The sequence below is a fragment of the Odocoileus virginianus genome, chromosome 3, assembly GCF_023699985.2.
Source record: "Odocoileus virginianus isolate 20LAN1187 ecotype Illinois chromosome 3, Ovbor_1.2, whole genome shotgun sequence".
Taxonomy (NCBI): Eukaryota; Metazoa; Chordata; class Mammalia; order Artiodactyla; family Cervidae; genus Odocoileus; species Odocoileus virginianus.
Window position 1 is genome coordinate 18,460,074 of NC_069676.1, and position 25,947 is coordinate 18,486,020.

The 25,947-nt window shown below is 53.7% G+C and overlaps 1 protein-coding gene across 2 annotated transcripts; it reads left to right on the plus strand.

Annotated features, from left to right (window-relative positions):
• Window positions 1-5,311: 5,311 nt before the first annotated feature.
• Window positions 5,312-25,262, plus strand: TLE2 (TLE family member 2, transcriptional corepressor). Of its 2 annotated transcripts, none has more exons than XM_020895370.2 (20): window positions 5,312-5,639; window positions 5,717-5,814; window positions 6,151-6,214; window positions 6,679-6,723; window positions 9,093-9,155; window positions 11,424-11,498; window positions 11,698-11,881; window positions 12,546-12,565; window positions 13,676-13,783; window positions 14,144-14,188; window positions 14,761-14,910; window positions 16,389-16,527; window positions 17,186-17,346; window positions 18,421-18,497; window positions 19,317-19,566; window positions 19,925-20,172; window positions 20,293-20,440; window positions 22,012-22,162; window positions 23,405-23,481; window positions 24,972-25,262. In XM_020895370.2, the coding sequence occupies exons 1-20, from the start codon at window positions 5,616-5,618 to the stop codon at window positions 25,077-25,079; spliced, it is 2,235 nt and encodes a 744-aa protein (XP_020751029.2). In that variant the 5' UTR covers window positions 5,312-5,615; the 3' UTR covers window positions 25,080-25,262. The 2 variants fall into 2 exon arrangements, with proteins under 2 accessions (XP_020751029.2, XP_020751030.2); XM_020895371.2 differs by having other exon boundaries at window positions 11,701-11,881.
• Window positions 25,263-25,947: the final 685 nt, after the last annotated feature.

Below are 25,947 nucleotides of genomic sequence, written 5' to 3' on the forward strand. Positions count from 1 at the left end.
CCTAGCCCTGGCTGCAAGCTTGGGAGCAGCAGAAAGCATTGGTTTCATGAATAAATCTTGTGCAACCATCTCACTATACAGGTGAGAAAACTGGCCCAGAGAGATGCGCTTAAGTGTCCCTAGGTCACATGAGGAGGTAGAGGGCGCTAGAAGAGGGCAGGAGGGCTCCCCGTGTTCATGGGTGGAAGGAAACGTGTGTGACATTTCTGAGGGGGGCTCACAGCCAACCGTGGCGGGAACGGAGGCTCAGAGGTCACCCGAAAGCCCTGGCCAGCGGGAGGGGACAGGCCTGGCTGGTGGCCCAGCAGCTCGGCTAGGGGGGCGGTAGGCAGAGGTTGGCGAAGTCGGAAGCCAAAGGCTTGGCCTCCCCGAGGGAGCCGCTTTCCCGGCCCGGGTCGGATCAATGGGCTGTAATTATACCGCGCCGGGCCCGGAGCCGGCGGGGAGGGAGCAGGAGCTGGCAGGAGAGAGGCGGCGGGCGGGGTAGCGCGGGCCGGAGAGGGACCCACGTTACTTTGATTGACAGCCCGGGCGGGCGCCGCGCGGGAGCTTCTGGGGCTCGTAGTCTTTGTGAGAATCCCTGCTCCCTTCTCCTCTCCCGTTCGCGCCCGGGGAAACTGAGTCATGGGGACCAGCAACCCTCTCCCTTCGCCTATACCTGGGTCCATCGCTTCCCATCCGACCTGATGGGAGAAACGGAGCCTTGCTGGGAGACTCCGGGCTCGGGTGAGAGTCTTAGTTCTTCCTGGGCATCTGGAGTGACTTGACGTCTCTACCTCAGTTTACCCATCTGTGAAATAGGGTGAAAGGCGCTAGTCGGTCCAGCCAGCAGGCCAGGCTTTTGCAAGGCAGTATATTGGACTACGGAACTCTTTTTAAGGGAAGACCAGTCAGGCTTAGGAGGTGGTCCGCTTCTCCCCGCTTTTTGGATACTAACCGAGCTGGAGTACCCCACGAAAGGCCAACCCGGGCAGAATCAGTCGTCCACGAGGATCTCAGGCTTCTCTCAGGGAGGGGAACCACACTCTCCATACCCTGCTGGGAGCTCCTTGCCGCCTTCCGATTGGCCCAGCCAATCCTAGCGCTTTCTGCCATTGGTTGCCAGATCCCTGATCACCATTGGTCATTGCCCCCTGTGACGTCACGGACCCATGTGGGAGCGCCGCAGGCGGATTGGCTGGCGTGCCCAGCCAACCACCGCAGAGAAAGGAATTTCCACAGTAGCTGGGGCGGCGAGGCTGATTTAAGGTGGTCTGAGCAATACCGGGTCCCAGTGCTGCTTCTCAGCTTTTTCCTTTAAAAAAAACACACACACCACATCCACATCATAAAAACCCAGCCAGGAACCGGGGCTGAGTCTTTCTGTACAGTGGGAGGGAAGAGGTCAAAAGCTAAGTCCCTTTCCCCAACGTTGCCCTTCTCCCAGGGTTTTGTAGATGGGGAAACTGAGACCCAGAGGGGTGGGGCGTGAAGCCCTGGATGGCAAATGAGTTAGCTCCGGAAAGCCTTTCTAGTGAAATGAGAAGGTTGTGCTAGACTGCCCAGGCTGTAACTCATGCCTGGCAGTCCTTTCCCTGCCTCCCTGTCTGGCCGGATGTGGCATTTCAACGAGTTATCAAGTAATCGGCCGCTTAGGGGTACCCCCCCCCCCCACCATCTTCTCCACCCATCTCACAGACTGCTCTCTGCTGAGCCTTCCCAAACTCTCAAAGCTGCTGCTTCCAAAGCTGGGGTTGCTTCTGCTCAGAACAAACCATCTCCTCCTTCCTGGCAAATTATACACACTGACTTGTAGTGTGTGTGTGTGTGTGTGTGTGTGTGTGTGTGTGTGGTTTTGTGGCTTCTCAGGCAATCCACAAATCTGTATTTACCCTCCCACGTGGAGTGTGCCTGGCTGAGGGATCTGAAGACTGATGGGTAAAGGTCCCCTCCTCCAGGAAGCCTTCTCTGAACTCACCAGGCAAAGCTCCTGTTCCTCCTCTGGGTCCCTTAGTCTCTGGGCACTCCCTTTGTCCTGGCACTGCTCATATGGACTTGCAGGGCGTCCTCAGCTCAGTCTCATGCCCCCTGCCCCTTGGAACCTCCCAAGCAAGGCCTGGGGCTGGCCCTCGCCAAGGCCCCTGCATCTTCCCCGTGAAGAGGTGGTTAGAGAATAAATATGAACCTGCCAATTTTAAACAGTCTATGCTCAGTATGTGTGTAGTGGGAGATGCCTTTTAGAGAAGCTGCCTGGAGGAGGTGCCTTTTGGGTTGAACTATGAAGGAATGGATTTTCTCCAAGCAGAAAAGGAGTGGGAGGGGATTCCAGAAAGAGGTAGTAACAAAAACAAAGGCCCAGAGGTAGGAAAGAACGCAGATGAGGTAATCTGGCTGGTGTGGCCTGGGCAGAGTGTTTCACCTGATGGGGGGAGGTAAAGCTGGCTCAGACCAGGTAGTGCAGGGCATCTGATGCTAGCCTGAAGATCTGGGACTTCGTCCCAAGGGCAATAAGGAGCCATGGGGTAGCTTTAAGTGAGGGCAGGCCAGACTCAGAAAGTGACAAGAGTGAAAAGTACTCAGAGTGAGAAGGTGGCTTGAGGTCCCGATGGGAGAAGAAGAAGGGCTGATGCAGGCAAGAGGTGTGGGGATGGGAAGCAAGGTTGCATGGTAGGTCAAGAGGTGAGAAGAGACTAGGATGATGCTCTAGGATCTTGGAGGATCAAGGTGATTGGGGTCTGACATGGCAACAGACAGGTCTGGGGAAAGCTGCTGCATCTAGTGGCCTGGGGGACATCCATTAGTGGGGACTCTACCCATGGGGCTGGGTCTCAGGGTAGGGACCAGGGGTGGAGTCAGAGCTTAAAGCCATCTTAATGAAGGTGATGCCTGAAGCCTCTAAGAGAACATGGTGCCTCAGAGCCTGGGCAGCCAGAGGTGTGGGCGAAGGTGACATTCAGATGACTAGGCTAGGAGGAAAGAGACTAGCCTCAGAGAAGATCCAGGGCCAGCACGTCAGGAGGGCATGGGGGCAGGGAGGGAAAAGTCCATTCTGTGCACAGGTCTGAGATGAGGGTTAAGAAGGAGCCGTTGGACTTCAGGAGGTGGAAGCAGTAGAGGATGAGGAAGTGGCCCAGAGCGGGGAGCTTTGGTCTTCCCAGGGAGGTAAGCTGCCTCCTGGAAAGGTTTTGGAATTAGGACTGCACAGATGCCCCAAAACTTGGAATGATGAACTTTTGGTGTCATGGGATGCTGGCACCCTCTGTTTCTTAGAATTCCCCAGCAGGAGTGTGGTCAGTGATGTCTGCCTTTAGCTGGATCCACTGTTTCTTCTTCTCACACCCCTGCTTGTTCATTTATTGAGTACTTACTGTGTGCCAGGTTCTGCAGGCACTAAGACAGGTTCTGTCCCAACATGGCCGAGTGAGGGAGAAGAATGAGTGGAACAACCCACAAAGAAACACAATCATGTCAAAACAAAACTCTGATAGGGCCAAGAGAGCAATCGAGAATACAAGATGCAGTGTTTGAGAATAACAGGGTGGAGTGGGTGGGTGAATATTGCTTAAATGGGTGGCTAGGAAGGGCCTTTCCAAGGAGTTGATGTTGGTGCTGAGACCTGAATAATGAGAAGCAAGGGAACAGCATTCCAGGGAAAGGGAGCAGGAAATGCAAAAGCCCTGGGGCAGGATTGTACCTGGTGTCTCGGAAGAACAGCAGGAGAAGCCGGTGTAGCTGGAGGGGAATGAAAGAGGGTGAAAGTGATGTGAGCTGGGATCAGGGAAGGGAGGGGGTTTGTGCAGGGCCTGTGGGAAGAGGAAGGAGTTTGGGTTTTTTCTTGATGGCAATAGGGAACCATCGAATACTCATACCTCAGCTTCCCTGGTAGCTCAGACGATAAAGAATCTGCCTGCAGTGCGAGAGACCTGGGTTCCATCCTGGGTCGGGAAGATTCCCCTGGAGAAGGGAATGGCAACCCACTCCAATATTCTGGCCTGGAGAATTCCATGGACAGAGGAGTCAGTGAGCCACAGCCCATGGGGTTGCAAAGAGTCAGACACGACTGAGCGACTAACATTTTCATAACACACACACGTATCTTTATCCTTTATTCTTAGAACCTACCTTCTTCTTCCCATGACTCCCCATCTTTATCCTTCATGTGTCAACCTCCTCCAAAAGGTTTCTCTCATACACCCCAAATAAGTAGATTCCCTCTAATGTCCATAATTGCCCCCCTAAAGCCTCTTTGTACACACACACAGTTTCATGATTTTCAAGCTACAATCTTGTTTTATCCACTGATCTCAGAGAAGGAAAGAAATCTGTTCTTCATCCATCCTGTATTCCTTGTGCCTAGAAGGAGGCCTGGCATGTCATAGGTGCTCAATAAATTCAACAGGGCTTTTGCATGCTTCTGCTCACTCACCTACAGACACAGGAGCAGATATTAACACAAGAGCAGGGGATTTCTCTGTTTGGCTCCCTGTTGAACTCCTGGGGCTGAAGCAGTGTCTGGTCCACACTAGGCTCTCCACACATGTTTGTTGATTGACTTAACAAACGACCGTGAAGTTTCTCATGAGCAAGATGGGAATAAGAATGTCCCACCTACCACCTCACTGGATATCTGCAGTCTGCAATGGGAGATGGAGCCCCACCCTCAGAGAGATCTCAGTCTGATGGCAGAGATTCATGTTTGTCCTCAGTGGGACCTTTGTTTTCTAGGAGCTCATGGTCTGAGAGGGGAGACAGCCAGGTCCACTGGTGTGGCCATGGGAACCCAACTCCCATCTCTGGAAGTTTACTCCATTCCAGGGCAGGCTGAGGGCTGTTCCTGTGCGTGTAGTCGAAAAATAGACCCTGCTTTGACCGTTTTACAGGTGCGAATACCAAATACCCAGGCCCAGTGAGAGTGGAGGGGCCTGGCTCTGCCCTGCAGCTCGACCCTTCTCTGCTGTTTTTACAGGTTAGACCCTGTCCCTGCAGGCAGGTTCTCCAGCCAGCGCTTGGCAGGCTGTTTTCCCCATCCTTAAGTCTAAGCCCACTTCCTCAAACCATTTCTGGGCCCCTCCTGTCCTCCCCGCACCAGGCTACCTTCACAGTGGGTCACTAGGTATTTAACTGGTTTTACTCTCTTGGGTCCTCGGGAGAGTGGGGAGTGGCGACGTTTGCGGGGCTGGACGCTAGCCTCAGTTTCCCTGCTGGTCGCGGGTGGAAGGGAGGGGGTGGTCCCGGGGCCGCGGCGCGCGGAGCGGGCGGGCCGGGTGGGCGGGCCGGGGGCGGCGGCGCCACCTTAAGGCGGCTCTGCCCGCGGCTCCCGGCCGAGCCCCGCCGGAGGGAGGCGGCTCCGCGCGGGGCCCGCCGCCCGCGCCTCCGAAACCGGCCGCCGCTCGCCCGACCTTCTGCGCCGGTCGCGCGCCCCACGCCCGGCGGGGGCCTCGGCGCCCCTTGGTCCCCGCGACCCCGCGCGCTCGCTCAGAGGGTGGGGAAACTCCGGGGTCCCCTGCCCCACACCGCTGCCCCTTCTTTCTCGGGCAGACCCCCCCACCCCAGCCTGTCCCCCACCCCGCCGTCGCCTGGCCCCCCCAGATCGTCAAGCACCGGAGTCGTGGCGGGGGGCCTCCCGGATCGGCAGGATGTACCCCCAGGGAAGGCACCCGGTGAGTAGGGGCCCGGGCTGCGGGGAGGTGGGGGACGCCGGGCGTCCAGGAACTCAGACCTGGACATCCCCCCCAAGACCCCGCTTCAGTCCGGCCAGCCCTTCAAGTTCTCGATCTTGGAGATCTGCGACCGCATCAAAGAAGAATTCCAGTTTCTTCAGGCTCAGTACCACAGGTAAGGGGTGGGGGACCGGGGCGCCCCTCCCCAGGGGGCTCGCCTAGGGGAGAGGGGCGGGGTCACCAGAGTGCTGGGAGGACAGAGGGACCCCAAGGCCGAGAGGAGGGCTTCCAGGTAGAAGGGTAGGTGAGGACAGCCTGTACAGTGCTGGGACACTTGGAGCCTGGGAAGGGTAGGGCCGGCCTGGGAGCGGGAGTTGGGGGGGTGGGTGTGAGGAGGTGGGGCAGGGGAGAGCCAATCTCATCACTGTGGAAACTGGCCCAGAAGGGGTCCGTGGGTGTCTCTGCTGGGGGGCAAGGAGAATGGAATCCCAATGTCCCATCTCCTTCCCAGCCTCAAGCTGGAGTGTGAGAAGTTGGCCAGTGAGAAGACAGAAATGCAGCGACATTATGTCATGGTGAGGGGGTCGTCATACTGGGTGGGAGGCAGTGGGGAAGATGGCTGGTCTGTGAGTTGAAACACGATGGGCATGAACCCCAACTCCAGTACCACTCTGGGACATGTCCCCAGCTGGCTGTGGGCCTCAGTTTCCCTCATCTGTAAAATGGGCTGCTTGGGGTTTCAGGCTGTCTCCCAGCTCTTGGAACAATAAAACGAGGATACTGCCTCTCCTCCTGGGCATCTCTGAGGGGCCGGGGCCTCTGGGCACTGCTCATCTACCCCACCCCCTGGAGAGAATGGAGGGAGGGGAGTCCTGCTTTCTTCTCTGTGCTCCCTCTCTGGGCCCCCAAGGAGCTGGGAGGCTCTGGGTCCTGCTGTGATCCCCCTGTGTCTGGGGGCTGTTGGAAGACCCAGAGTCATCCAGTGCAGTTGGACATCCATGGCTACGGTGGACACTACTAGATGGCCTTTCCTTCGCAGTACTATGAAATGTCCTACGGGCTCAACATCGAAATGCATAAGCAGGTAACAGTGTGTTGGGGGTAAGGGTGTCCAGTAGGGAGGAGGGGGGTCTGGAAGCTGTGAGAGGGACCCAGATCTCCAGCAGTCACAGGTCCAGGGAGGAGACGTCTTATCCTGAAACCTCTGGGACCAGGGGCCAGATTTCAGCCTCGAAAATGAACTTCTGGAGATCTTGTCCAGGAGAGATGTGGGCAGCAGACAGGGGCCAGGCTTCCTTGTAGCAGAGGCCAGCAGCCAGGTCACGGAGCCCAGTGAGCGACTTCTGTCCTAAGAGGGGACAAACGGACAGTCTTAGAGGTCCCTTTCAGCCCAATGTGTCTGACATACAGAGATGGATCCTTACGGTCTGAGATAGAACCCCTAGGTTCTGATGCCATTTTGAAGGTTCTGAGATTAATGCTAATGATCCAAGGTTCTGAGACTGTCTTCTGTGTCTGAGAGTGATCTCAGGGTTCTGAGTCATACCTGAAGGTTCTGAAATCGGCTCCATTTGCCCGACATTAACCCCCAGATCCTGAGGCTGACCTCAAGATTTTCTGATGGTTTCTAAAGGGGAGGCGAGAATTTTATTACAGAACCACCCATGCACCCAAATGTTTTCTAAGAGAATGAGAGGGACCCAGAGATTCTGAGCTTGATGGAATCTTTGGTTCTGTCCATCAGAATATTAGAATAAATCGGCAGAGCCTAGGTTCTTTCTGGTGGGTGGGAGGAAGTGAGGGTGAGCTGGGAGTGCTTGGAGGGAGCCTGCCTTGGCATGTTTTTCTGGGTCTCTGTGGGTTCTGCTGGGTCTGGTGTGGGTAGGAGGGGGCTGGTTTGCCTTCAGCAAGTGTGGTCCTATGGGTGCATGAAATTGACCTCTTTATGGGGTGGAGGGCAAGGTGTAGGGTCCCCAGCTCTGGGAGCCTGGTTCCACCCTCCTGGTATGAGATGGAAGACACAACCTCACCCAGATGCATCCAGCAGCTCTGTAACTCAGGCAGAGGCAAAACACAGACTAACAGAAAACCCCCTTCCCCACCCACTCACATGTTTCCCCTCTGTTCTGCCTCTATGGGGCACTCCCTGCCCAGCCCGGGTCCCAGATGAAACCTACAGGAAAAACCACACTACTTCTAACCCACTTTCTGATACCAAATGTGTGTGTTTTCGCTACACAGAACAGTTCTGGAAATCTGACACCAGCTAGGTGTCCCTATGCTTCAGTTCAACCCTAACACACCTACCCAGAGTCAGTGCAAACCCTCAGCGGTTCAGGGTCCTAATACATGTAGGATTAGGGCCCCACAGGGCTGCTCCTGCCTCCTGGGCTTCTGACCCACCAGCTATAAATCAGAGTTCCCATAACCCACTCCCTGGTCTGATGTTTTGCCAGAATGGCTCACAGAACTCAGGAAAGCTCTTACTTACATTACCCCATTTATGATAAAAAGATATGACGTAGAAACAGCCAGATGGAAGAGATACACAGGACAAGGTTATGGAGACGGACCTGGAGCTTCTGTGCCTTCTCCGGGCACTGTGTCCCAGCACAAACATGCATCCACCCACCAGGAAGCTCTCTGCCACCCCCAGCCCCTCTCCCCTCCTTAGAGGTCAGGGGTTGGGGGTAGGACTTAAAGAAGTTCCATCCCTAAGTGTCACTCAATGTGGGTGACATGGACTTATTGTGAATGACAAAATGCTCCTCTCGCCTCTACTATTCTGAAATCCCTAGGGTTGTGGGAGCTCTGTGCCAAGAACAGGGCAAAGAGCAAATGTGTATATATATATATATTTTTTTTAAACTTTTTATTTTATATTAGGTTAGAGTTGATTAACAATGTTGTGTTAGTTTCAGGTATGCAGCAAAGGGACTCAGTAGCTATTCTTTTTCAAATTCTTTCCCCCACAATGTGTATTTCTTATAGCATCACACTCCTGAGTGTGGTATACTGGGATGGCCTGTTGACCGCAGCCCCAGGGCACAGGGGCAACTGAGAGAGGGGCCATGCCTGGGAAAGACCTGGGTCCAGCCAGGGCTTGAACTTGGGACTCCAGGCGTGGGGGGCTCCCCTCCCTCTGTTTATGCTAAAAGCTCCTGGTGGGGCAGGGGTAGGTCCCAGTCTGCACTGGGCAGCTGCACCTGCTTTCTGGGAATCTCTGTTGAGGGGGTCTGGCAGGTGGTATATCCGTCCTGTCTCCCAGCTCAAGGCTGCACTGGACATCAGGTGGACAGCCTCTCCGCCAGACTCTCAGCCTGTGTCCCATATTTGCACCTGTGGGTGACAGGCCCCTCACCCCAAGCTTTGCAAAGGCTTGTTGTGCCCTGGAGTTGAGGTTGTGGATTGACAGCCTGCCCTCCAAGCCTCCTCCCCGTTGCTTCCTGCCAGGCCGAGATTGTGAAGCGCCTCAGTGGGATCTGTGCTCAGATTATCCCCTTCCTGACTCAGGAGGTGAGTGGGCTTCGTGGGGGTGGGGGAGGGAAACTGGAAGAAGGATTTGGCCTGAGGGTCTAGGCACTGGCTGGGCTGGGACTTTCAGGATGGAGGCAAGTGTTGGCTGAGAGGGAAGGGGGTTAGTGCTCAAGCCTGCAGCCAGGCTGCCTTGGTCTAAATCCTGACCATGTGGCCTTAGGCTAGTGGCTTGCCCTGTCTGTGCCTCTGTCATAAAATTTAGAACAGCGGCTACATACAAGGTGGTGAAGATGATGCTGGTGTTTAGTAAACACCTAATAAAAGTCTGTCCCTGGTACTTAGTCCCTACATTATGCTGATGGAAATCAGCCAGTCACAAAAGGACATATACTATGCGATTCCACTCACAGGAGGTCCCTGGAGGAGTCAGATCCACAGAGACAGGAAGTAGGTGGTGGGGCCAAGGGCTGGGGGAGGGAACGGGGTGTCGGTATTTCATGGGGACAGAGTTTCCATTTGGGAAGATGAGAAAGTTCTGGAGATGATTGTGGGAATGGTTGCAGGACAATGTGAATGTGCTTAATACCACTTAAACATGATTAAAGGGTAACTCTTATGTACTTGTAATCACAATAATACAAAAATGTGGAAAGGGGCAGATAAGGCAAGAGAGTGTGAGCACTTCATTGAAACTTAAAAAATAAAGTTAGCCCTTATTCAAATGCCCCAAGCTCTTCAGGACCTTTGCAACCCCCATTCCTGCTTCCATCTGGAACATTCTATCTCCAGAGAGATGAGAGGACAGATTCTGACACAAGGTGCCTACACAGGGGGCCCTCACTGTGTTGGAGACCACAAAAGGGGAAAGATGCTCCTTTTGGTTTGGACCCCATCAAAACTCCATCAAGGTTTCTGGGCTCTTGAGATGGAGTGAGATTCGTTCTGTCTGGTCTCGGATTTAGAGATGATGTCTGAACAAGGTGGCCCAGCATGACAGAAGCCAAACTACAGTAGGCAATAGGGTAAAAGGACTTTGGGAAGGAGTGAATTAAGACACCCATGTGTGCCCCAGCAAATTCTATGCTTCTAGACCAGGAGTCAGCAAACAACAACCTGAGGGCTAATATCACTAGCCCTTCACTTGTTTTGTAAATAAAGTTTTATTGGCACACGCTCATGCCCATTCATGTTCTTATTGTCTATGGCAGCTTTCCCCATAAAATGGCAGAGCTGAGGAGTTTCCATAGAGACCCTCTGGCCTACAAAACCAAAATTATTGACTCTCTGGCCCTTTGCAGTCAAAACATACCAACCCCTGGCCTGGACACACTCTCACAGGTGTGCCCCATACAGGACCCCCCATCAGTATCCTGACACCTCCTTAGTGGGAACAGCCCCAGTCTCCATCCTGGGTAGTTTGGGTGCAAAAGTGGCCTTAGAGAGAACACAGGAGCCACCAGCTATATGTGGCCATTTACATCTGTATTAATTTTTATTTCTTTTATAATATATTACATTAAATTAATATGTAAATTTCTGTCAAATTAATTAAAGGAGGCATCTCGTTACTCAGTTGCACCAGCCACATTTCAAGTGCTCAGTGGCTGCAAACGGCTTCTGTATCCAACAGTGCAGTTGAGGATGTTTTATCACCGTGCGAAGGGGGGGAGAGGAAGGAAGGAAGGAGGGTGGGATGAGGGTGGGGTGCATGGGGGGCCCTTTAGAGATTGCCAGTTTGTATTTTGTGACCTGGGTGATTGGTCCGTGGCTGCTTATTTGTACAGTGGTTCTTTACTGGGGGGTGATTCTGTCCCCAGGGGACACTGGGTGATGGTGGGGACATTTGTGGTTGTCACTACTGGGGGTGTTTCTGGCATCCAGTGAGTGTTGGGGGCAGGGATGGGGCTCCACACACCACAGTGCCCGGGACGGTCCCCATACAGGGTGACCCAGCCACGATGTCAGCAGTGCCAAAGGCGGGGACTCTGATGTATAAACTCCGCTTTCTAAGTATTGGTTTGAACTGCACTGCAGTGCTTTGTTTGTTTCCTGATTTTGAAAGGAGAGAAAGAAAATATAATAGAGCAAGTGAGAGAAGAAGAGGGGCAGGTACTTTCCTGATGGTCCAGTGCTCCCAATGTAGGGGGTGCAGATTGGATTCCTAGTCAGGGAACTAAGATCCCACATGCCAGCAGGGTGTGACTGATAAAAAAAGGGGGGGTCCCAGAGGGTGTTGTCTGAGAAGTGGGGTCTCTGATCAGATAAGGGAGCTCTCCTGAGCACCCCTGACCCCACCCCTACCTCCAGCACCAACAGCAGGTCCTGCAGGCCGTGGAGCGGGCCAAGCAGGTGACAGTAGGGGAGCTGAACAGTCTCATTGGGGTGAGTCATCTTGCGCCCTCCCTGCCCTCGGTGGTTAAGCTGGGGGTGCTGGGTGGGCAGCTAGCTGGCCTGGGCTCCAGTAGCCTTGGAGACCCCAAGGCATGCCCTCTCTGCCCAGACACAGCCTCTCCGGCTAGGGGAAGCGGGGGCTCCCAGGGTCTGCCCCCGCCCGCCCCTGGCCCACCCCCCTCCTCTCCAGCAGCAGCAGCTCCAGCCACTGGCCCACCACGCCCCCCCTGTGCCCCTCACCCCTCGCCCAGCGGGGCTGGTGGGCAGCAGTGCCACGGGGCTGCTGGCCCTGTCGGGAGCCCTGGCCGCCCAGGCTCAGCTGGCTGCGGTCACCAAGGAGGACCGGGCAGGTGTGGAGGCGGAGGGGTCCAGAGGTGAGTGGACATTCCCAATGGCAGGGGCTGGGGGCATGGGGAGAGGATAGCAGGACCACTAAACTCATCTAAGTGAGAGGGAATGGGACTTCCCAGGTGGCTCAGTGGTAAAGAAACTGCCTGCCAATGCAGGAGACATGGATTCAATCTCTGGTCCAGGATGATCCCACATGCTGTGGAGCAACTAAGCCTGTGTGCCACAGTAATTGAACCTGTGCCCTAGAGCTGAGGAGCCACAACTACTGAATCCTGCGCTCCTTAGAGCCCGTGCTCCACAACAAGAAGCCACTGCGATGAGAAGCTCACCTAACTCAACTAGAGAGTAGCCCACACAGCAGCAAAAACCCAGCACAGCCTTAAAAGAAATAATTAATAAAATAAAATTTTAAAATGCGAGGGAATGGAGGGGGCTGCAGAGTTGCAGGTTCAGTTCTGTTCCTCATGGGCTATGTGTCTCTGGGCAAGTTATAAACCTCTCTGGGCACCTATCTGAATGGTGCAGGGAAGGGATAGTCCACTCCTTGCCAGGGTGTTAGAAGGAGGAGGGAGTTTCTGAGTTGGGAAGAGGGCTTTATGTGCTGTGGACAGCTGAGCGCTCTAGCACCGTGGGATATAACCCCGCTTCTTTTCCTTTCTCTCTCTTTACCTCACCCCCGCGCGCCAGTGGAGAGAGTCCCTAGCAGGGTAAGTTGACAGACTCGGGGGACTTGCCCTCTTATCTAACATTTGCTTTGTATTCACATGTGGCTGAAGCTGCTTGTTCTGAGCTGTTAGAGGCCTCAGAAGGAGACCACATCCCGCTTTCACACTGTGTAGCCATTTTTTGGGGGGGGTAGGGGACTGCCCATAAGACTAGAGTTTTATTTATTTCAAATTTTCCATCTCTAGCGATTTTTGCAATAGAATAAATGAATGCATGCCTGGGTAGAATTCCATCCATTCCTCCATCATTAATTTATCCCTCATCCTCTCCATTTTTATCATCTACAAGAGTGCTGCACAACAGAAATATCATGTGAGCCCTGTAGGTAGTTTTTAAAAATTGTTTAGTTTTGCACTCATTACAGATGTGCAGGAGGCCGCAAAGAAATGTACAAGGAGGTCCCCTGTACCCCTCACCCAGTGATAACATCTTTCAGAACTAAAATACAGTGTCACAGTCAGAAAATAGACATGGGTGCACCCCACAGGTCTTATTCCCACTTCATGGTTTTACATGCACTCAAGTGTGTGTGTGTGTTTCCATGCATTTTCAATCACATATTTAACTTTCTGTAAACATCTCTATGAATTTTCTAGTAGCCACATTAGAAAAGTTAAGCAGGTGAAATGAATTTCAACAGTAAATTTTATTTAACACAATGCATCTACAAATTTCAACCTGTAATCAACATAAAAGGTTTTTTTGTTTTTTGAGCAGAGAAAGGTTTATTGCAGGGCCATGCAAAGAGACCTGCAGGGTTGGCTCATGCCTCTCTTAGAACCCAAACTCACAACATAAAACAGTCTTAATGGGATCGTTTCTGTCTCCAAGCTCCAAATGCATTTTGCACTCAGAGCTTATTTCAGTTTGCAGGGGTGCCCCCCAGGGGCCCTTGGGTGATGTCTGGGGACATTTGTGATTGTCACAACACCACTGAATCTGCCCTTGGAAGGTCCTTTTTTCCAGATGAGAAGCTTGGGGCACAGATCCTAATAACAGTGATGGGGATCCTCGGTTCTGGCTGGGCCAGGACCCAGTCTTGGGCTCAGGGCTCTCACTCTTTCTCCTGCCTGGCCCCTGTGGCTCTGCAGAGTGTGTCTCCCTCACCCCCGGAGAGTGTGGTGGACGAGGAGCGGCCCAGCGGCCTGGGTGGAAATGGAAAGCAGAGAGCCGAGGAGAAGGATCTGTCAGGACCTTATGTGAGTAGAGGGGGAGGCACGCATGGACTTGGGTGGCAGATGGGGGTGGGGTGAGGCCAACCAGCCTGAGAGGTTGATTGCCTCTGTGGGTCGAGAGCTGGGAAGGAGGTAAGGATGCTCCGGGCCTCTGCCTCTCCCCCCACTGCACAGAGGGGTAAACTGAGGCCACACAGCACCTCTTGGGTCAGAATCATCTTCTTCATTCTTCTCCGTTGAGAGATTTCCCCCACTGGCCTCCCTTGTACTTGAACAAATGAACCAAGCCCCAGAATCCCAATCAGACCCTCCCAAGGAGATGTAAGGGGGTGTGGAGGCAGGGGTGGGGCCAGGGTGAGCTCTCTTCCCCCCATGTCCCCCCAGGAGAGTGACGAGGACAAGAGTGATTACAACCTGGTGGTGGATGAGGTGAGTCAGGGTCCAGGCTCTTCCTGCTCTGACCTCAGTTCTGGTCTGGGCACAGAGCAGGCAGTGGGTTATCTGGGGGGGTTGGGGGGCCTAGGGGGAGTGGGGGCCTGGTGTTCCCCTCTCTGTGGGATGGCTGGGATGGGGGTGCTGTGGGGCCAGGGGGAGTAGGGGAAACCAGGACATCCCAGGCTGACCTCCTGTCCATAGCATAGATGGGGAAATTGAGGCCCAGAGAACCCCAGAGGTGGGCAATGGAAGTGGCTTCATGCCCTGGTTCTCTGCGTGACTTTGGGGCAGTGACACCCCTTCCCTGGCCTCACTTTTCCTCATCTGTTCAACGAGGGGAAACAAAACCAAGCCCATATAGAGTTGTTACTCTGTGTAGCTTATGTCCTTAAACCCATTGTACAGATGAATCAACTGAGGCACAGGGAGGTTTCATAATCCTCCCAAGGTGGGTCCTAGATGTCCACCCTAGATGTCGGGGTGGAACACGGGTTGGGTGTAGAGAGGAGCTCTCCTTCCTCTGCCACTTCAGCTCCCCCCATTCATCGTCACCTCCTCAAACCCAGGACCAACCCTCCGAGCCCCCCAGCCCAGCAACCACCCCATGTGGAAAGGCACCTACATGCATCCCTGCTCGTCGGGACCTTGTGGACAGTCCAGCCTCCTTGGCCTCCAGCCTTGGCTCACCGCTCCCCAGAGCCAAGGAACTCGTCCTGGTAAGGAGTTGGGGGGCCTTGAAACTCATTTTATTCATCCCAGGGACCTGAAAACAGACTGCCACGTTAGATGTGGGATGAGGGAAATGAGCCAGGCTGGTGTGGTCCAGCATTCCCTTCCTGATTATTTTGTTCCTAAAAATCCACCTCTGCATTAGCCCGGTAATTTTTCCTAAGTGGACTCATTCCGTGGAATCTCAATAAATCTGAAAAGGCAACTTTGTAAATAATATTAAAACGTAACTCACCATCTTATGTGGAAAACAAGTGTCTCTAGCACTAGATAGGAAGTCAGTGAAAATAAACACAGTGAGTGAAACTATAGAATTGGCAACTGGCCAGGCTGACTCCAGCCCTGTGAATGTTAAGGTCTTGGGGACACACACACCCGCCCCAACTATAAGGAAAGATGACTCATACCAGAAAAACTTTCTCCTTGCTTCTCCTGATGTTTGATGCCAGGTGTAGGGGACCACCTGATAGCACTCCCCCACCCCTCCCAACACCCCCGGGCATTCTCAGTTCTGCTCGGTTCGTCCCTGCCCCCAATTCTTCCCCAGACCCCTGCCCTGCACTTACCAGGGAGACTGTGTCGGTTTCTAGGCCTCCCCTCCCAGCAGGTTGCTATGGCAACTGCCAAGGTTGGGGCTCCCATGGCATCTCCTGTGCCCTCCTCCCATGCCAAGGAGATGCAGAGTGGGAGGGGCAGTGCTATTTTAATGGAGAAGCCCCCAGAAGGCCCCCCTGTCCCCGTGTTGGCCCCAACTACTCCCTGCCATGGGTGTGTGAATGTGGTTGTCACAAAACGTGTGATCCTGTGAAGGAAAGATAGGGTGCAGCCCACACAAGATGAGGATGTGAAGTTTCTTGAAAGGCAAAGAAAGCGATGACAGAAAGCCGAGATGGAGCTTGTTCCTACATGGAGGTTCAGCTTCCCCTCTCTTCCAGGGTCCCCATGGGGAGGGACAGCGGTGGGGGACATCCCCTCCTCATGGGGAGCAAGTGGGTGCCCAGCAGTACTAGGGTCTTGCCTTGGGAGCACGCTGTGGTCTCCTGCTTGCAGAGCCCATCCTCGAGTTTGGTCCTTTGCCCTAAAGGATTTGACACCCTCTAAGTCTGTGTACTGCCTTCTCTCGTAATCCCCATGGTATGTGAATGTTCACCGCCCTTTTTTACCCTGCGGCTGCATCGTATACCTTATCACACACATGCGCGATTCTCCCAAGACTGCATGGGTTCCTGTGTGTGCCTCCCGAGGGCCTATGCTCAGATGTCCACCTGGAGTTCGGATGTGCACGGATGCTCACATGGATCCCGTGCTCAGGGGGTCACCTGTGGGGCCTGTCCCCAGGTGTCTGTGTATACCTGCCATGAGCCCTGGTCTGCCCCAGGGGTACCTGCTCTCACTTTCCGCTCAGATCCTTGGGCTACAAGGCACCAAGTGCCTGCTGGTGTTCAGTCCTGCCCTTTCCCCCCAGAACGATCTTCCAGCCAGCACTCCCGCCTCCAAATCCTGTGACTCCTCCCCGCCCCAGGACGCATCCACCCCTGGGCCCAGCTCTGCCAGTCACCTCCGCCAGCTAGCAGCCAAGCCTGCCCCTTCCACAGACAGTATTGGTGAGTCCCTGCTCCCTTCTGGGGAGTTCTTGAAAATGGGGGTGGAGAGACAGGAGGTTTGGCTTACAGCCCTGGCATTACCTTGCCCTTTCCATGACTCTGAGCTAGACACTGCCTCACTCTGGGCTTCTTGTTTCTTCATTGTCTTGGCTTGATGGCGGCAGGGGTCAACTGAGTCCCAGAGAGGGGAAGTAACTTTCTTGGGGGCTCCAGTACCCTAGAAAGACAAGTTTTGGAGTTACACATGCTTGGGTTTGAGGTCAGCTTTGGACACTTACTTGCTGTGTGACCTTGGGCCAGTGACCTGACTTCTCTGAGCCTCACTTTCCCCATCATTGTTATGGGGGTTGGGGTAGAGGGAGGGACCCAAGATGGGCAAGGTTGGAGGTTAGGGGTAGAGTGGGGGAGGTTTGAGGATGTTCCTGAGATGTTGCTGGACAATTGAGTCTGGGTTTTGAAGGATGCGTAGGAGTTCAACAACTGAAAAAGGAAAGGGAAAGGCTTGTTGGCCAGAGTGAACAGCATCTGTTAAGTGCCTAGAGATAGGACAGGGCATGGTGGATGCTGTGCTAGAACATGAGAACCTTGGAGCTCCCCTAAGGCATTTGGACCTGAGCCCAACATGTCTGAAAACCTGTCTTTGTCCCTTCTTACTTAGCCCTGAGGAGTCCCCTGACCCTGTCCAGTCCCTTCACCACATCCTTCAGCCTAGGCTCCCACAGCGCCCTGAACGGGGACCTCTCTGTGCCCGGCTCCTACGTCAGTCTCCACCTGTCCCCCCAGGTCAGCGGTTCTGTGGTGTATGGACGCTCCCCCATGGTGAGTCCTCAGGGTGAGAGATGCCTGGTGTCAGCAGGACCCAGGGGCTGGGGGCTGGGAGGAGAAACCAGGTACACGTGGAAAGACCAGGGAATGGGGAAAGTGAGGGGAGTCCTGGCTTGGTGAGTGCATGTGAGAAGATGATCTGACAGTCTCAGTAGCCCCACAAGCTTAGTACAGATAAGCACCTGTGACTATGGAAAAGACAACTGTGATCATGCTGCATTAAGAGAAACAAAACCCCAAACATGGAATGTGAGAGTCCCCTTCAGCCTTCTGGCAGATGGTGTATAGTAGTTTGCCCTGATTTTTGAGGGACTTCAATGATTTTGTTAGATTGCAGAGAAAGGACTAGCCCAGGGAGAGGACAGAGTGATATCCGTGAGGAGGAGCTAAAGGAGAGGCATGAGACCCCCAAGATGCAGCAAGGGGAGGAGACAAGGTCTGTGTGGGCCCCAGTACTGGGATAAATGCTGGCTAGAGCGAGCCATCCTGAAGTGGCTGTAGATGCCTCCAGAGGGAATAAAATGTCTGTCACTGGAGTTATCCCAGGCCAGAGGCTGGATGGGCATTTGCAAGTGACATTGTAGAACAGAGGTCAGCAATGTTTTCTGTAAAGGGCCACATAGTGAGCATTTTTGGCTTGGCAGACCAGTTGGTTCCTATCACAACTACCTAACTCTGCTTTCATAGCTCAAAACCATCCTAGACAATATATACAGGAATGGGATGGCTGTGTGCCGCTAAAACTTTATTTACAAATACAAGCAGGGGGCCGTGGTTTGCTGACCCCTGTTCTGAGCATTGGACAGGAGATTCATCAGGATCCCTCCAACTCTGGGGTGCTAGGATTCTCCAGCTAGAGACCTTGGGGTTCCCTCATGTGAAAGCCTCCATTTTCCCATCTGTAGGATAGGTAGAGAAGAGGGCACCTCCCCTTTCTTGGGAGGGGCTGATAAATCGGTGGGGAGGGGTCCTCTGATAAACGGAGAGGGATGTGGCAAATGAGCATAGGAGAGGCAGACACGGGTTTTAGTCACCCTCCCCATGACATCCTCATTGGTGTTTTGGCAGATGGCATTTGAATCTCACCCACATCTCCGAGGGTCGTCCATCTCTTCCTCCCTGCCCACCATCCCTGGGGGAAAGCCGTGAGTACCAGGGTGGTGCTCCCTGCCTCCTCTGAGGCGCTTATATTGTGGGGTGGGGGTTGGGCTCTCCCTCTGCCTGTCGCAAAAGTCTCTTCTGCAAGATAACTGGGGCTCCCAGAGTTGCTGTCTGGATAAAGAGATATGTAACAAGCAGGATCTAGACTAGGTTGCTGTCTGGATAAAGAGAGATGTAACAAGCAGGATGTAGACCAGGGGTTCTCAGCAGGGCGTTGATTTGTGCTGCCCCTCCCCCAGGTCATTTGGTGAGGTCCGGTGATATGTTTGATTGTCACACCCCAATGCTTCTAGCCTCTAGAAGCAGGGGACCCAAGGATGCTGCTCCATACCCAATAATGCATCCCACCCCAGAGAATGAGCCGGCCCCAAGATCGGTAGAACTTTTTGCCATGAGAAGAACATTCTATACTTAGGGCTGTCTGATCTGAGAGCCATCCGCCATCTGCCATCTGTGGCTATTGAGCACTTCAAATGTGGTCACTGCAACTGAGGAACTGAAATTTTACATTTCTTTAAATTTAACTCGCCCCGTGTGGCTGCTATTGGACTGCGTTGTCTGGAACTCACAAGGCATCTTCCTGGATCTTCTATTCACTGACATGTACTAAGTGCTTGCTTCGGGCCACAGCCAGACCACTTCCTCTTTTGTATCACGCTGACCGTGCCACATCGCCTTTGATCCTGGGGCTCTGTCCCTAAACACATGGGGGCACAGGCAGGGGAAGACCCCTCCCTGCCCTGGGGGGTGAGGGTAAGGAGGGTCCCGGCTCCTTGTGCATCATGCCCTACCTCCATGTCCAGGGCCTACTCCTTCCATGTGTCTGCGGACGGGCAGATGCAGCCGGTGCCCTTCCCTTCCGATGCACTGGTGGGTGCAGGCATCCCCCGGCATGCGCGGCAGCTGCACACACTGGCACACGGCGAGGTGGTCTGCGCAGTCACCATCAGCGGCTCCACACAGCACGTGTACACGGGTGGCAAGGGCTGCGTGAAGGTGTGGGACGTGGGCCAGCCCGGCGCCAAGATGCCAGTGGCCCAGCTGGACTGCCTGGTGAGGGTGGGGCGGGGCCTGCAGACAAGGGATGGGGACCTTGCAGGCCAGAGGGGCAGGGATTATAGGGCACCTAGGGGCTATAGGCTATAGGCCAATGGGTGGAGTTTATAGGCCAACCAGGGTTGGGCCTTTGGCCAATTAGGGGCAGAGCTCTTAGGGCACTGACAGGTGGAGATTATAGGCCAACAGGACACGATTTATAGCCCAACAGGGATGGGGTTTATGGGCCAATGGGTGGAATTCAAGGGCCTACCAGGGGCAGAGCGTATAGGCCAATGGGATGATTTCTTCAGCTGGGTTCCTGCAGGCTTGGCTGGAGGTCCCACCTACTGTCCTCGCTTCTCTCCCCTCCCAGAACCGGGACAACTACATTCGCTCCTGCAAGTTGCTGCCTGACGGCCGGAGTCTGATCGTGGGCGGTGAAGCCAGCACCTTGTCCATCTGGGACCTGGCGGCACCCACTCCTCGAATCAAGGCGGAGCTGACCTCCTCGGCGCCCGCTTGCTATGCCCTGGCTGTCAGTCCTGACGCCAAGGTCTGCTTCTCCTGTTGCAGCGACGGCAACATTGTGGTCTGGGACCTGCAGAACCAGACCATGGTCAGGTGGGTGGCCGGTGCCCTGTGACCTCGGGCAAGCTCCTGCCCTTTTCTGTTGGTGCCGCCTGGGAAGACGCTAAAGCGGCACCACCTCTGGGGTTGACACCTGGGCCCTCCTTTCTCCAGGCAGTTCCAGGGCCACACGGATGGGGCCAGCTGCATTGACATTTCGGATTATGGCACTCGGCTCTGGACAGGGGGCCTGGACAACACCGTGCGCTGCTGGGACCTGCGGGAGGGCCGCCAGCTGCAGCAGCATGACTTCAGCTCTCAGGTGCCACACGGGGTCTGGCAGTGGGACACAGCTCCGGGAATCCAGCCTCCCTTTCTCTCCCCCTGAGGCACCCAGATGCCAGATAGGACCAAACACCTAGTCTCTATGTCCATCTTTCTTGCCCTTGAGACACATCCAGTCATTCCTCTTTAATCAGTCCTTCAAAGACAGACAGGGAAACACAAAGGAGATGATTCATATCAAGCTGTGAGGCTACTAAGACCCTCAGATCATCTTCCCAGATGATCTTGCCGAAACATTCCCCTGTTCCTTTGTCTTCTCCTGTGTAGCTGGTTTCTCCTCCCAGCCTTCAACCTCTTGACCCTCCTGAGAGCTCCTGACCTACCCCTACCCCAGGACTCATCACGGAGGAGCTGCTGACCCCAGGGGATAGATAGAAGCTGATGTAGGAGCTGGATACAGAGAGGTCTCTGTTGGGGGTACTCTGAAAATCAGGACCAAAGGATGTAGTAAAGGGGCTGGACAGAATCATGGGGCTCCCCGGGGCTGAGCAAATAGTCAAGGACAGGTCTTCAGGTAGCTTAGACCCAGGTCCTGTCTCCTGCTGCTTTGGGGGCAGGTTGTGAGCTCCTTGGCATGTTTTTTTAAGGCCTCTGTGCTCTAGTCTTACACACACCATGCCCCGTGACCCCTCTAGATCTTCCCACTTATTGTTCCTTCTGACTGACAGGCCTTTCCCTTCCTTCCTCCAACTGGTAAACTCCTACCCATCCTTCAAAACCCATCTCCAATTTGCCTCCTCCTTGAAGCCTGCTGGGAACTAGCTTCCAAACACATTTTACCTTCTCTTCTCTTTAGCTTGAAGCTTCCTTTGATAGGGACATGAGGAGTGCAGGTGGATACAGTTGTCCATTCCCTGTCCCCAACACTTAGATGGGTGGCTTCATATCTGGTGATCCCATGGTGAATATCTCCCATCCCACCAGCCCACCCTCTTCTTTATACAGAGACACTTCTATATGGCCGGGAACACGCACAACCTTCTACTCTTCTCTCTGCTGTGAATGTATGGTTCTTTCCACATGTGTCTCATTTATCAGGAAGACTTAGAAAGGCTTAGGACCGTTCTCTGTGCTGTGCTTGACGTGGCACACAGACCGATGAGGCCACTGCATCCTTTCAAATCAAAGTAAAAAGAGGTGTTGGCAAGTGGGGAACGTTCCAGGCTGGGAGTCAGGAGGCCTGGTCTTTCTTGGACTTGCTTTGTGACCTTGAGCTGGACATGGCCTCAGCTTCCCTTCCACCATCTGCTCAAGGGGAGCTGCGGTCCTCGCCAGCTTCATCCCCTCCCTCCCTCCCAGAGCTGTTTTGCGTTCAGAGAAGATAATGGATGTGAGGCCCCGGGGCTCCGTGTAATTCTGATTAATATTAATGATTCGACACGCAGTTGCCTGCTGCGCTCCGCTCCAGGCCCAGGGCCAGCTGCCTCTAAATGCAGGAGCTCCAGCGGCAGAATGCTGGACTGCTCCCCTCCTCCCCCGGCCCCCCCAGCTCTGGGCATCCCCCCACCACATGCCAAGGGGTTTTTTGTCTCCTCTCTTCACCCCTAGATTTTTTCCCTGGGCCACTGCCCTAACCAGGACTGGCTGGCCGTTGGCATGGAGAGCAGTAGTGTGGAGCTCCTACATGTCCGGAAGCCCGAGAAATATCAGCTGCATCTCCATGAGAGCTGCGTGCTGTCCCTCAAGTTTGCCTCCTGCGGTGCGTCTCTGGGGCTTGGGCGGGGCCTCGGGGAGCTGGGGAGCTGAGGCAGGGTTGCCAAAACACAACAACAACAACAAAAACCCACAGCAGAAAAAGAGGATGCCTGATTACATTTGAATCTTAGATAAACAACACATCACTCCTTAATAGATGTCCCAGGTATTGCATGGGACAATACTCTAACCAGAGGTCCCAAACCTCTGTCTGGGATCTATTGCCTGATGATCTAAGGTAGAGCTGATGTAATAATAATAGGAATAAAGTGCACAATAAATATCATGTGCTGCAATCACCTTGAAGCCACCCCCTCTTATCTTGTTCCCCATGGAAAAATTATCTTCCATGAAACCGGTCCCTGGTGCCAAAAAGGTTGGGGACCACTGCTCTAAAGGACAAAGAATTTGTTAGCATGTCTCAAGCACCTTGTGGGATATACTTGTACACTAAACAGCATATAATTTATTAGCATAAGTATATCCCCCAAATGCATGAGATATGATTTATACTATTTTAGTGCAGATAGATCTCAAATATTGCATGGGATATACTTACACTAATTTTTTGTTGTTTTCAGTACTGATATATCCCAAGTAGTTCATGAAACTTATATATACTTAAAAAAAACAGGGGGACTTCTCTGGTGGCCCAGTGGCTTCCAATGCAGGGAGCCTGGGTTTAATCCCTGGTTAGGGAACTAGATCCCACATGCCCTAAGACCTGGCACAGCCAAATAAATATTTGTTAAAAAATAGATAATGAACTATTTGGGACCCACCTGTACTAAAAATGATACATGGTTGATCTTAGGTTCAAATGTAACTGAGCACCCTGGTTTTTCTTTTTGTTTTGCTTCTTTCCCCCATTTTGGCCATGCCACATAGCTTTTGGGATTTTAGTTCCCTGAGCAGGGATTGAACCTGGTCCCTCAGCAGTGAAAGCAGAGTTCTAACCACTGGACAAGTAGGGAACTCCCTGGCACCCTATTTTTATCTGGCCACCCTCTCTTGGGGCTCCCCCTTCTTGAAGGTCAGTTGGAGCTCTTTGGGACCTTGGGTTCACCATCTGGAACTTGGGAGGAAGGCTGGAGCCTCCGCAAAGGGGCTTCCTGTCTGCCAGGGGAGGGCAGAGATGCAGGAAAGGGAGGGAGAGGACAGACCAGGTTGCCCTGTCTCTGTCCGCCACCCCTGGCCCTGGCTTCCTCCAGTCCACCGCCCTCCTGAACTCACCCTCCTCCCCCAGGGCGGTGGTTCGTGAGCACGGGAAAGGACAACCTGCTGAATGCCTGGAGGACGCCGTACGGGGCCAGCATCTTCCAGGTACTGCATGTCTGAGGTCTCTGCCCCCACACCACCACTGCAGGACACCAGGTGCCCCAGGACCCAGAGAGGGGTGGGGGTTCGACAGGGGAGCGTCCTCACCAGCCTGGAGCTACTAAAGCAGGCGGTCAGCCTGAAGGCCATATCTGTGCACAAACTGTGTTATTAGTTGTGATAAATCCATATAAAATTCACCATCTTAACCATTTTTAAAGGCACAGCTCAGTGGCATTAAGTACATTCACACTGTCCTACAGCCACCCCTACCATCATCTCCAGAACTTTCTCATCTTCCCAAGCTGAAACTCTGTCCCCATGAGACACTGACTTCCCATCCCCCGGCCCCACTGTCTACTTCCTGTCTCTGTGGATTTGATGACTCATATGAATGGGATCACACACTTTATTCTTCTGTGTCTTGCTTCTCTCACTGAGCATCACATCCCCAGGGTCCATCCATGATGCAGCAGGTGTCAGAACCTCCTTCTGTTTTAAGGAATATAAAGGCTGATATCCTACTGTGTGGGCAGACCACATGGATACTAGGATTGTTTCCACTTCTGGATGGCTGTGAATTGCGCTGCTGTGAACATTCATGTACATTCTCCTGTGCATGCCTGTTTTCATTTCTCCTGGGCAGCTATCTTGGAGTGGAATTGCTGAGAGTTGTTTAATTTTTGGAGGAACTGCCAGACTCTTTCCCAAATTTTTCATTCCCACTGGCAACATGGAATGGTTCCGATTTCTCTCCATCCTCCACAACACTTGTTCTGGCGTCTTTCTTAGAGCCATCCTGCTCTATGAGGAACGGTTTTTACATTTTTTAAAGGGTTGTGGGGGAAAAAAAATAGTAGATGATGTAACAATGACTGATTTGGTTCTTGTACTTACTGGCCAGAGCTCATTGGACTTAAATGAACTTTCAGGTCAAAGCCTGAAAATTTACCATTGGGCCCTTTTCAGTAGTTTGCTGAGGGCATTCCCTGGTGGTCCAGTGGTTAGGACTCTGTGCTCTCACTGCCCAGAGCTTGGGTTCAATCCCTGGTTGGGAAACTAAGATCCCTCAAGCTGAGTGGCCAAAAAAAAGAAAAACTTTGCGGAGTGCTGGTGTAGGTCATCCTGCTTTAAGCCTTAGCTCTCTTCTGTGCTGTGTGACCTCATGTCTGGTACACACACCCTCTCTGAGCTTCCCAGGAGATGGCAGTTCTCCTGTTCTAGGGAACTGAGTTCCTGCTCTTCCCAGGAGCATCATCACTGTTCTCTGGAAGAACTGTTACCCTCCTTCTCTCCTCATGGCCAGGCTCACCGTGTTGGGCCCCCAAGTCCTGTCTCAGCTCCGGCCTTGACCATGGCTCACCCCTGGGGACAGGCGCTGCCCCAGTTGCCTTGTGTCTTCCCTCTGAACGTGCAGGTGGTCAGGAGCATGAGCCAGACCGTGCTGGCCTTGGCCGCGCCTCACTCTTCCCTCCCCCTCCCCATCCTGTCCACAGTCCAAGGAGTCCTCCTCCGTGCTCAGTTGTGACATCTCTGGGAACAACAAGTACATCGTGACAGGCTCTGGGGACAAGAAGGCCACCGTGTATGAGGTGGTCTACTGAGACCCCCCCTCTTTCTGCACCCTGGCCTGACTCCCAGGGAAGGGTCATTCTGAACCTCCCCCCTAGTCCTACCACAAGCCCTAAATCTCATCCATGCTCTGGCTGACCCCTCATGTCCTCCCCTGCTGGATATGGGGCCAGATGCACAGGGGGACCTTGGGGAAATAAATGTATTTATCACAACTGCCTTTTTGTTTTGGGTTGGAGAACTGGGGACATTGCTCATCCCGGAGGGACAGGGTGAGCAAATGGTGATTTCAGAACCTTACTTAGTGGGTGGAAAAGTGCTGACCAGCAAGAGCCACCCCCTGTAAACCACTCTCCTCCTCAGCACAGCTGACATTGGGGCTGCATAATTCCCGGTTGGGGAGCCATGCCAGGCCCTGTGGGGTGCTGAGCAGCATCCCAGCCCCCACACACTCAATGCCAGGAGCACAGATGTCCCCAGACCTGGTCCCCTGGGGCTTAGACTCACCCCTGGGGAGTAGAAGCCCTGGTCTAATGGGACACAGGTATCTTGGGAAGGACTGAGGACCCACTCCTGGGGCTGTGCAGGCAGGGCTGGGAACATCTCTCCATGAGATCAGAAGAGCTCAGTGAAGCAGGAAGAAGGGCTCCAGAGACTTCGCTGGCAGTCCACTGGTTAAGACTCCATGTTTCCACAAAAGGGGGCATGGGTTCCATGCTTGGTTGGGGAACTAAGATCCCTCATGCTGCATGTGCTAAGCCGCTTCAGTCTTTTTGCAATCCCATGGACTGGAGCCTGCCAGGCTCTTCTGTCCATGGAATCCTCCAGGCAAAAATACTGGAGGGGGTTGCCATTTCCTCCTCCAGCTGTGCCGCACACTCAGGAAAAAAAAAAAAAAGG

What these genes read in the sequence shown, in the direction of transcription:
- TLE2 (XM_020895370.2), top strand. Translation starts at nt 5,616, where the DNA reads ATGTACCCCCAGGGAAGGCACCCG. An exon ending in CCTCAAGTTTGCCTCCTGCG is followed by an intron (nt 22,163 to 23,404) that starts GTGCGTCTCTGG and finishes CTCCTCCCCCAG; the next exon opens with GGCGGTGGTTCGTGAGCACG. An exon ending in ACGGGGCCAGCATCTTCCAG is followed by an intron (nt 23,482 to 24,971) that starts GTACTGCATGTC and finishes TCCTGTCCACAG; the next exon opens with TCCAAGGAGTCCTCCTCCGT.